Source organism: Brassica oleracea, chromosome C5 (genome assembly GCF_000695525.1).
Source record: "Brassica oleracea var. oleracea cultivar TO1000 chromosome C5, BOL, whole genome shotgun sequence".
NCBI classification, from domain to species: Eukaryota; Viridiplantae; Streptophyta; class Magnoliopsida; order Brassicales; family Brassicaceae; genus Brassica; species Brassica oleracea.
Window position 1 is genome coordinate 9,189,944 of NC_027752.1, and position 11,389 is coordinate 9,201,332.

The 11,389-nt window shown below is 35.9% G+C and overlaps 2 protein-coding genes across 2 annotated transcripts; both read left to right on the forward strand.

The window, feature by feature from the left end:
- The first annotated feature begins 503 nt into the window (after nucleotides 1-503).
- Nucleotides 504-3,273, forward strand: LOC106344449. Its single transcript, XM_013783827.1, has 2 exons — nucleotides 504-1,664; nucleotides 3,100-3,273. The coding sequence occupies exons 1-2, from the start codon at nucleotides 504-506 to the stop codon at nucleotides 3,271-3,273; spliced, it is 1,335 nt and encodes a 444-aa protein (XP_013639281.1).
- A 3,775-nt stretch (nucleotides 3,274-7,048) lies between these two features.
- Nucleotides 7,049-11,084, forward strand: LOC106293190 (isochorismate synthase 2, chloroplastic-like). The gene is made up of 15 exons (XM_013728853.1): nucleotides 7,049-7,263; nucleotides 7,360-7,548; nucleotides 8,212-8,456; nucleotides 8,547-8,664; nucleotides 8,750-8,866; nucleotides 8,960-9,106; nucleotides 9,197-9,271; nucleotides 9,370-9,438; nucleotides 9,565-9,683; nucleotides 9,761-9,818; nucleotides 10,034-10,144; nucleotides 10,306-10,390; nucleotides 10,519-10,616; nucleotides 10,724-10,816; nucleotides 10,908-11,084. The coding sequence occupies exons 1-15, from the start codon at nucleotides 7,138-7,140 to the stop codon at nucleotides 10,953-10,955; spliced, it is 1,698 nt and encodes a 565-aa protein (XP_013584307.1). The 5' UTR covers nucleotides 7,049-7,137; the 3' UTR covers nucleotides 10,956-11,084.
- The last annotated feature ends 305 nt before the right edge of the window (nucleotides 11,085-11,389 follow it).

Genomic DNA, 11,389 nt, shown 5'->3' on the forward strand with positions numbered 1-11,389 from the left:
ATAATGTGAGTTCTGACAATTATCACCAGGGTGGTAGTTACCCGGATGGTAGTTACCAGAATGTAGTAGACGATGCATGCAACCATTCAAAAAAGTAATATGATTTGTTAGAAGGAGCAAAAAATCCCTTGTATGGTTGTTGTCGTGAAGATCACTGACAGTTATCCTTAGCTGCTCGAGTCTTGCAAACTAAGGCAGATTATAATATGAGTGAAAAATGTGTGGATTCGGTGTGCCAAATGCTGAATGACTATTTACCTGATGGAAACATGGCAACCGACTCAAACTATGAGACAGAAAAGTTGATGTGCAATTTAGGGCACCCATATTATACAATTGATGTTTGTATCAACAATTGTATGATATTTTGGGAAGAAGATGAAAGGTGGGATACGTGCCAGTTTTGTGGTGCAGAAAGATGGAAGCCGAGAGACAAACGACGTAGAACGAAAGTACCATATAGTCGTATGTGGTATCTACCTATAGCTGATAGGTTGAAAAGAATGTATCAGAGCAAGAAGACTGCAGCGGCAATGAGGTGGCATGCTGAACACCAAGCAAAAGACGGAGAAATGTGTCATCCATCTGATGCGGCCGAGTGGAAAAACTTCCAAGGAATACATCCCCAGTTTGCCGAAGAACCGCGTAACGTTTATCTTGGATTATGTACAGATGGATTCAATCCATTTGGGATGTCTCATAATCATTCGCTGTGGCCTGTGATCTTGACTCCGTACAATCTGCCCCCGGGTATGTGCATGAAAACGGAGTACTTGTTTCTTACAATTCTAAATTCTGGGCCAAAGCATCCGCGAGCTAGTCTTGATATCTTCCTCAAACCTCTGATTGCGGAGCTAAAAGAATTGTGGTTAACTGGAGTTGAAGCATACGATGTGTCCTTGAATCAAAATTTTAACCTAAAAGCCGTGCTTTTGTGGACGATAAGCGACTTTCCGGCGTACGGCATGCTTTCCGGATGGACGACCCATGGTAAATTGGCATGTCCAATTTGCATTGAAGATACAAAGGCTTTTTATCTGCCTAATGGAAGGAAGTCGTGTTGGTTTGATTGTCACAGAAGATTTCTTCCTTGTAATCATCCACTAAGGAAGAATAAAAAGGATTTCTTGAAGGGAAAACACGCCTTAAATGAATTTCCACCTGATTCTTTAACTGGTAAGCAAGTTTATTCTGAACAGTTAAAAGGTGTTGAACCACCAAAAAAGTCTTCTTGCGGTGGAAACGGTCATGAAAAGAAGAAGTTTGGATATGGAAAGTACCATAATTGGCACAAGGAAAGCATATTTTGGGAGTTGCCATACTGGAGGGATCTAATCCTTCGACATAATCTTGATGTGATGCATATTGAGAAGAATTTCTTTGACAACATAATGAATACTCTTATGAATGTGAAGGGTAAATCGAAAGACACAATCCAGTCACGATTGGATATATCAGAGATTTGTGATCGGTCACACTTACATGTTGATGATGATGGTCAAGCTCCATTTCCTCCCTACACATTAGACGAAGCCGGGAAAAAAAGTTTATTGGAATGTGTGAAATGTGAAGTTAAATTCCCCGACGGTTATGCTTCAGACTTAGCTAATTGTGTTGATATAGAGAACAACAAGTTCTCTGGCATGAAGAGTCATGACTGTCATGTTTTTATGGAGCGGCTACTTCCATTTATCTTTTCAGAGCTCCTTGAAAAAAACGTCCATCGTGCATTATCAGGTTCTAATTTTTTGTTTTGATTTTATATTAAATGATACAACTTAATCTATAATTATCAATAATATTTTAAATTTTGTAGGTGTTGGATTATTTTTCCGTGACCTTTGCTCGAGAACTTTGCAGAAAGATCGTCTCCAAATTCTAAAGCAAAACATTGTTTTGATCATCTGCAATTTAGAGAAGATCTTTCCACCATCATTTTTTGATGTAATGCAGCATCTCCCTGTACACCTCCCATACGAAGCTGAACTAGGAGGACCTGTCAATTATAGGTGGATGTATGTCTTTGAAAGGAATTTCAAAAAGTTGAAAGCAAAAGCCAAGAATCATAGATTTGATCGGTTCGTATCTACTAATTCCACCACCTGATCATGCTTTCTTGTTTATGTCTCTTGGACATGAAACTTGACTTTTGTTTAGTTGTTTGTCAAAATTTTCTGTAAACTCTCGGTGGTAGGTAACATTTTTTGTAAACTTTCGGTGGTTAACATTTTCAGGTTTAAAATTAATTAGTGTTTTCTAATTCACAATTTGTTTAATAAATATTGTTTTACTATATAATAGCATCACAAACAAGAAAGCACAAATAATAAAATTGCGAATTAAAATAACAAAAAAGAAGTCTGAATATAGTCGTAAAACAGTCATCAAAATAGAAATATTTTACGACTAAATAGCGACTCATAAAATAACTGTAGTCGATAAGCAGTCAGAAATATATTGACTAGGTTACGACTGCGAGTACCGACTGATTTATAACTAAAAATACCGACTGACTTACGACTGCACACAACTGACTGATTAACGACTACAAGAACCCGATTGATTAACGACTTCGAATATCCGACTGATTAACTACTGCATTTAAACGAAATACTTGCCAAGAAAGTAGTTGTAGATAGACGTTAAATAGTCGGAGTGTAGTCGTAATATAGTATGACTGTTGCCCGACTATTTGCCGACTGATTTAATTAGTTGTAATTTAGTCGTAAGGTAGTCGTAATTTAGCGACCAATTTCCGACCGCTGTTATTATCGACACGATGATTGACGACCATAACGTTTAGTCGCTATTCAGTCGTAATATGTAATTTGCGACTGTTTCCCTACCGATTCTGCAGTTGGGATCTACTTGTTTTCTTGTAGTGAGTTCAACCACCGTGCAGCTTTTCCATCAAGAGAGAATGGGAATAACATGCACATGATGTAGTCTGGTGGAACACCATTCGCGCGAGTGAAACTGCAGACTTTTTCAAAGCTCTCAATATGCTCCATTGGAATTTATGTAAGGAGACCAGAAAACACCTTTCTCTGTACTAAACCGATCAAAACAGGCTTGATCTCGAAGTCCTGCCTGGTGTAGGGTGGAGGAACTATGGCAAAACGAGTAGAAGGGATGTTGCAAGGAAGGTTGAAGCAGTCTGCGCCTGTTGTTCCTGCTGCGCGAGAGCAGCCTGTTGAGCAGCATCCTGCTGAGCTTGGATGGTCCACTGCATCTGAAGCATCTACTGTTGCATCTGTTGCAACTGAGCAGTGAGTTGCTCTTGATTGCCGTAGTCGCCCATTATGGCGTTGTTCGGCCCTGATTGTTGACAGTTTGTTTTTTCTAACCTTGCTAGCTCCTGGTTGCTAAATGTAACTAACTCTCCTTGTGCGTTTCTCCGAGTATATCTACTGGTTATGCACCTGAAAAATTAGCTGCAACAAAAAGGATAGAGCAAGTTAGAGGTCTTAGACTAAATAAATAACCGAGAAATAAATGTAAAAAGATGGTCCTCGGCAACGGCGCCAAATTGATATTATGTGTATACGCACACCAATTAACCTAATGTGCACACTACCACAATCGAATGGTATGTCGATGTAGCACTTTAGGATCGAATCCACAGAGACCAACAATTACACTTTATTTCTATATGATCAATATCAAGCTAAAACAATATGGGGGTTTTAAGATTAGGGTTTTGTAACAAGCAAGTAATAAATTCGTTTAAGGTTTTCAGATGATTAAGAGAGCTAAGTTCAGGGTGATTCATCGGGATACTTAGGATCATGAGCTACACAACTATTCAGGAAGGCAATAAGAGCCAATCTAGAACTTGAATAACGAGAATAGATAAACCCACTGTCGTGGTGTCTACCAATTTATCAAGCAATCCTAATGCCTAAACTATCGTTTGGATCAGAGAATGATGACAAGCATTAAGTTCGGATTCAATTGGTTCACGATTTGCCTTAACATCAGCTTTCGTTGGCTAAGGACAAATTACCTATCTATGCTTTTTCTAGCAACCTAAAACACTTTTGATGATTAGATTAAACCTATGATCAGATGCTAAGTGGTCAGTTTAACACAAGCATTAAGATTAGCAATAGGCAGAGATATCAAGGAATAACAATCCTATTTGTGTCTAACTCATTGATTCATGATCTCTAACACCCTAAATCTAACAAGCGACTATTCAACCATGAACAGAGAAATCACAGAGACAATAGATGAAGAAAACATACTGAATCAATATATAAATAAAATAGGGTTCAAGAATCTTCTCAAGGTGAGAGAGATGAAGTCTTTTCCCTTTCAAAGTAGCAAATCTTCAAGTACAAAAGTCTCCAATGGTTTCTTGTGTAAAAACTAGCGTCGAATCATAATAGAAAATAAGAAAAGATATATATACAGGTCTATGGCGGCCTGGGAGTAAAAGGGGGAAACCCTAGGTACAATCCCGAAATATTTGGAAACTTGCTTAAATATCTCTGCCGCTGGAACAGACACTCCGGTTGTTCCGCTCGACTGTGCTGCGTGAAAATCACCAAATTGCACTGTTTTCTACCTTTTTTGTTCCAGCTGGTGTATCTTCCATCCAATGCAACTCCAGACCTGTAATGACTCGAAAAATACTATGAAGATTCGATAAAGACATGAAAACCAATTGAAAGCATATATACAAGATGTCTAAAACACCATATATCATTTAATTGTGAAAAGTCTTACTACAATTTAAATAAAAACTAGAAAGTCTTAACACCTTTTCCACCCCCAAAGAAAATCTAACACCCATTATAAGTATCTTTCAAATTGTATGAATATTATATTATTCATTTGGTAATGATCAGTGAATCCACATCATAATCATGTCCAAGTACAAAAATTACAAGAAAATATGATCTTTATTTTTTTGGTTAACAATATGATTAGTAAAAACTAGGTTAAACCACTATACGTCTATACCATATATCTTGATCGTGTATCTTCTCGACAATGTCCAGATAATCTCTTTCTCTTTAAGGCCTTGTCCGCATACCAAATGTTACATCTGTCTTTTTGTCAAGATTATTTGTCCAAACAAAAGCAAAAAAGTGATTATCTAAAAGTGGTTCATTTGACCCAAGCTTATATTCCGGAGTGGTCTTGATCATAGCGAAGTGAAACATTGGACTCAGGCTCTCAAATTTTTTTTGAAAAAATTATATTGAAAAAAAGCTTCCAATTTTGTAAAAATATTTTTTTGTTAAAACCTTACTAAAATTTTATGGCTCCTAATATTTCAGGGACTCCCCTGCTTATACTCTAATGGTTTGTCACCGTTACCCTCACCGGTGTCATTGTTCGGATACATATACGAGTAGGTGTATGAGATGTGGAAGGAGAAAAAAGCTTACAATGTTGACTACCAGAACGCTATTCGTCCACAAGTTATTTTTTTATTTAGCCACTACAACACAAATATCCAACGTGTATGTACCACTTCAAATTTTTTTTTTTTTTTACTTGTTCCAATAAATTCTGTAGTCCTATTTTTTCACTAATAATTATTTATCTTGAGAATAAGAGATATGAAACTACGAATCTAACTTGTTTTGGCCTAGTGGTGAAGAGACTCCAGCTAGAATTTCTATTATGCATTCGAATAGAATTGTCTATTCAGCCGTGTTTTAAATAGATTTAATCGTTCACGCATATTTGGATGCAAGATTTCGTAGAATTACTTTTTGGATGTTATAAAAAAAAAAAAAAACTATGAACTTATGAGAGACAGCTTGAAAGGATGAAAAAACGTCAATCATTGAGCAAGTGGTTGTGAGATCATCAACACTGATCACCACCCATATTTACCAATAACAAGGTACACTCGTGTTTTCGTATTTTCGTGTTCCTCGTGGTGTCCTTCCAGAAACTATAAGAAACTGAATTTATAAATGTTTATTAATTATATGTTTATAGAATAAGGATTATAAACGGTATATAATTTTAGTTTTAACTTTCTATTTTTAAACCTAAGTTTGGTTTTGAGCTGTACAACAGCTTGTTTTGTACACTATAATTTCAAATGGTACAAATTTGTGTGGTCAATTTGTTTTGTTTATTCATATACGATCTTTGTTTCATAATAATTGTTTTCAATTTTCTTTTCTTTAACAATTTTTTTGTTTTGTTGTTTAGTGAAGATTTCAAATAAAATATCATTGTTTTTCTTATTAAATCGAGAGACATTTGTATATACCAATATAAATGTATGTGTGTTAGTTAGACGAATACAAATTTAAATATGTACAAATTGTCCATAAACAACACTATAATTCTGAAAGATCACTATTATAACCTAACCAGCCAAACAGTTGCATGCAGTTTGAGTGACAATAAGTTGAATAACTATGAATATATAAGAATTGTATCCAGTATATATATAGTTTACGGACCAACTCATACTAGGTTTTAGAGAACCACGTAGCTAAACCTGGTGGTAGAAAGAGAATTTAGGACAACGTTTGAGTCCCATAAATTAAGTTGTCACTTGATTCACGAAAATGAGATCATGTTATAAGTTTCACTGGAAAATTTGGGGTTAAACAAGTTGTCGGTATTGTTCTTCTCAAAAGATTAGTTGAGTTTCAGCCCATATATCCCTTGAATTAAAAAAAAAAATCTACTCATGTGTATATCAAAGAAGATCGATCATGACTTTGTTCGAACGTTTATCTAACCCACCAAGTATATTTGACAATGACAACGAATGGTGGTCACGCATTCGTGGTGAATTATTTCTTAGTGGATCTAATCTAATCCGATCCAAAGATCTTCATTACCAATTAGGGAAACATTTTAAATAACATAGCTGTACTTTGTTTTATATACATACTTTAGACATTAATATCTTTCGGAATCACCAAGTTTTGCTGAAAAAAAAACAGTTTTGCTGAAAATTTAAAATGAAACTTTAACTTAACACGATCCCGTTTCACGATCACTGTTAATTTATTTGTAGTATTTCTTACGTGAGGGTCATGCCACCTATAAATTCAGACAAAGCCATACCAATGCACACATTTCAACTCTCACTGTCTTTCATAACAAAATCATTATTACCAACATCTAGCTTATCATTCTCTCTAGTCTCTAATGGCATCGCTTCACTGTTCATCTTATTTTCTGGGCACAAATCTTACAAAACAAAACTCCATTGCGATCTTCCAAAGCTACTCTCCAACCTCATTCACCAAGCTTGCCTCTCGTGTCTCTCACCAGGTTCTTCTTCTTTTCTCCAAAATCTTTCACTTGTTGCGTTTCACTATATATATATATATACGTAATGAACGAATACAAACCATCGGCATGAAACAGAGGTCCCTACTCTGCTCGCTGGCCATGAACGGGTGTGAGGCTGACCATAAAGAGCCACTTCGCACGGTAGAGACAAGAACTCTATCCACGGTTACGTCACCGGCTATTGCGACGGAGAAGCTGATAACCGCCGTCTCTAACCTTAAAACCGAACCGCCTTCGTTCTCATCCGGTATCATCCGATTACAGGTACGTAATAGTTTTCTCCATTTTGTGCAATAAGACATTCATACTTACGCCACGTGGAGATCCAGCATTGGTATGTGTGATGTTATTTTCATTTACTCTTGTCGGTTGCAAGAATCATTGAATGACTATTTAAAAATATTATTGTTAGAGGCAGGGGTCCGAATTTGAATTATTTTGGAATCATTGTTAAATTAAATTATACAATATTTTACAAAATAAATTATTGTATAAATAAGAAAATACAAAAAAAAATTTCTTTTATTAAATTTGAAAAAATACATTTCTTTATTCAGTGTATGATTCTACAGTATTTTACAAAATAAGTTATTGTAAAAGTAATAAAATACCAAAAAGATATGTCTCTTATTCAGTTTAAAATTCTACATTATTCTACAAAATAAATTATTGTAAAAGTAACAAAACACCAAAAATATTTCTTTTATTCAGTTTGAAAAATATTTTTCTTTTCTTTTATTCAGTTTAAAATTCTACAGTATATTACAAAATAAATTATTGTAAAATATTATATTCATGTTTACGTCAAATTTGAAAACCTTATTAAACACGGCTTTGTTCCGTTCATTATATTCATAATCTTTCCCGCGCAAAATCAAAACAAAAACCATAACTTTTCTAAGACCTTTTAAATCTTGTGACCAACAGGTGCCCATTGACCAGACAATCGGTGCAATAGATTGGCTTCATGCGCAAAATGATGCTCTTCCTCGCAGTTTCTTTTCATGTCGTCGCAGCGACGCTGGCCGTCAAGATCTTCTCCAAGACTTGGCGAGCGAGAATGTGAATGGATCATCTGATCATAATCCGGTCAGTGTTGCTGGAATCGGGTCTGCTGCATTTTTCCGTGATCTGAGCCCATTCTCTCATGATCACTGGAGATGTATCCGAAGGTAGTTTCTTGGTATTACAAGAACAGAGAAACTCGAGATGTTCATGAAAGTTTGATTCATTGTGTTGTTGTTTGGTGTCTGTCTTCTAAGGTTTCTGTCTTCGACGTCTCCTTTGATTCGTGCGTACGGTGGATTTCGGTTTGATGCTAGAGGAAAGATCGCTGTCGAATGGGAACAGTTTGGCTCCTTTTATTTCACAGTGCCTCAGGTATGACAGACAATCTTGATTTCTTTCAAGAAAGTTTTTATTACCATTTTTTATTGGTTGAATGATACTTTTCATAGCCTCATAGGTCGAGTTTGTTGAGTTTGGGGACAACTCAATGCTGGCTGCAACTGTTGCTTGGGACGAGGAGATCTCATGGACGCTTGAAAATGCTATTGAAGCACTTCAGGAGACTATGCTTCAGGTTCACTATCCTATGAAAACTCTGCTCCTTACTTGGCTTGTACAGCAAAAAGAAAAAAAGTCTTAGGATGATCTTTATACTTGGTTCAATCAGGTTTCTTCTGGAATAAAGAGAGGAAAGAGAGAATCTTTAGGAGTTTCTGTTGTTAGCAAGAACCATGTTCCTAGTGAAGGAGCCTATCACCCTGCTGTAACTAGTGCTCTGGAGATTATAAAGGCCGAAAATTCACCCCTAAGCAAGGTACTTTAGGAACCATATATAAATCTTATTTTTTACTTTAATTCATTTATTGGTTTTCATGAACCTGATGATTTTGGTTTTGGGAATCAGGTTGTGCTTGCACGCAGCACTAGAATCATTACTGATACCGATATTGATCCTATTGCTTGGTTAGCACGGTTGCAGGTGTCTTTTCTTCCCTAGCCCATTCTTTACTCTAATCACTTTCTACGGTTATTGCCATTGTAAATGTTCAAACCTCAGCCTAATTGTTAATATGACAGCGTGAAGGACAAGACGCGTATCAATTCTGTCTTCAGCCACCAGGTGCACCAGCATTCATAGGAAACACGGTAGGTTTATACTTACGTCTACATCCTTATAAATAAGATATTGACACACTCTGTTGTTTAGCTGCTGAGAAAAAATGTGGAATCAAGTGTTGGTTCTGAGTTCTGACATACATCTTTATGGAACAGCCTGAGAGACTCTTCCACAGAAAACATCTAGGTGTCTGCAGCGAGGCGTTGGCTGCAACCAGGCCTAGAGGTGATTCAGCAGTTTCGGATATGGAAATAGAGCGTGACTTACTAACGAGGTCAATACTTTTATTGGATGCATGTTTAGAAACTTATAAGTATGCAGGCTGATATCATTTGCAAATATTTTTTGCAGTCCTAAAGACGATCTTGAGTTTTCCATTGTGCGAGAGAAAATAAGAGAACAACTAAATGTATGTTCTCCATGAACCGCAGTTCCCTGCTTCAAGTAGAAGCCTAGAATAATGCCTTTAATTTACATTTTTTAGACAATTTAATAATAATAATTATGTCACTTGTTTCATACAACAATCAGCTTTCTTTAGTGGAAACTTAGTTGTCTATGAAAAAAACTTAGTTTTCTATGAATAAAGAAATGCTAGAACATGTTTCATCTTCTGCTTTGCAGGCTATATGTGACAGAGTAATTGTGAGGCCCCCCAAAACAGTGAGAAAGCTTGCAAGAGTACAACACCTATATTCTCAGTTGGCAGGGCAGCTAAGAAGAGAAGATGATGAGGTTAGATAACCGTTTTGTATGGTTTAATATGCCATGACCAACTTAATCACTTGATTTGTTGTGCTTCTTATTTGAATATATTTACATTCATTTATAGTCATCTTGGCGTTGAGTGAACAAAGCTACTATTTACTCCAAAATATGGTTTTGTTTATTTTCAGTTTGACATCTTAACTGCTTTGCATCCAACGCCAGCTGTTTGCGGATGTCCAGTAGATGAAGCAAGGCTTTTGATTAAGCAAATTGGTAAAATATGCTTTGATTTTGCCATTTTATACTTTTAGCACTAAAATAGATGCTTACACTTAGTGGGTTATGATAAGTTTTTCCTATGTACTGAGATTTGATTCATATTCTTCTTCTTCTTTTTTTAGAGTCATTTGATAGAGGAATGTATGCTGGACCTGTTGGATATTTTGGTGGTGGAGAGAGTGAATTTTCTGTAGGCATAAGATCTGCTTTAGTCGAGAAGGTGAGTATTTCTTTTACTTATAACAACTTTACTCAGTGTAGAAAACTTACAGTTATGTCATTGCACGTATCTGATCTCTTCTTTATTTATTTTTGTGTGTTTCTCAGGGTCTTGGAGCATTGATCTATGCAGGAACCGGAATAGTTTCAGGAAGCGATTCATCCTCGGAGTGGAACGAGCTTGATCTTAAGATCTCTCAGGTGAGAAATTTTTGTTCTTTAAGACATCAATGCAGTTTTCATATCTTTATGAAATCTGAACCTATTGATAAATATATGTTTGTTCCTGCAGTTCATTAAATCACTTGAACATAAACCAGCTTTGCAGCCGATCAACTAAAGAAAGACAACTGAGATTGTTTCGTAAATTAAGTTGCTATATTTAAATTGCTTTGTATCATTCATTGTGTGTCTGGTGCCAATGTTGTAAACTAAAAGTAAATCTAATGATGCTGCATCAAATTTAAATATTTTTGTTTAGCTATTTGTTGTCTAGTTTCTGACCAAAGATAAGCCTTGCAAAGTTGGTGTATGACGCACGTTATGATCCAAAGCTGACGTCTACAAGAGAAAATGACATTCTTTTTACAACAACAAAAGACAACAATTACCGCTCCAAAACAAATATTTTTTATTAGATGGTTAGCAAAGAGCCGTAATAAGATTCTATCAATAGTGATAGTGATAGGGCTAGTAATCAAATGGGATTTTATCAATAAGAAAAGAGAAAGATAGAATCCTATTTGTTCCCCCTTATAATTTTAAATGTGATCC

What these genes read in the sequence shown, in the direction of transcription:
- LOC106344449 (XM_013783827.1), top strand. Translation starts at nt 504, where the DNA reads ATGTATCAGAGCAAGAAGACTGCAGCGGCAATGAGGTGGCATGCTGAA. An exon ending in TGAAGAGTCATGACTGTCAT is followed by an intron (nt 1,665 to 3,099) that starts GTTTTTATGGAG and finishes TGCCTGGTGTAG; the next exon opens with GGTGGAGGAACTATGGCAAA.
- LOC106293190 (XM_013728853.1), top strand. Translation starts at nt 7,138, where the DNA reads ATGGCATCGCTTCACTGTTCATCTTATTTTCTGGGCACAAATCTTACA. An exon ending in CCTCTCGTGTCTCTCACCAG is followed by an intron (nt 7,264 to 7,359) that starts GTTCTTCTTCTT and finishes GGCATGAAACAG; the next exon opens with AGGTCCCTACTCTGCTCGCT. An exon ending in GATCTGCTTTAGTCGAGAAG is followed by an intron (nt 10,617 to 10,723) that starts GTGAGTATTTCT and finishes TGTGTTTCTCAG; the next exon opens with GGTCTTGGAGCATTGATCTA.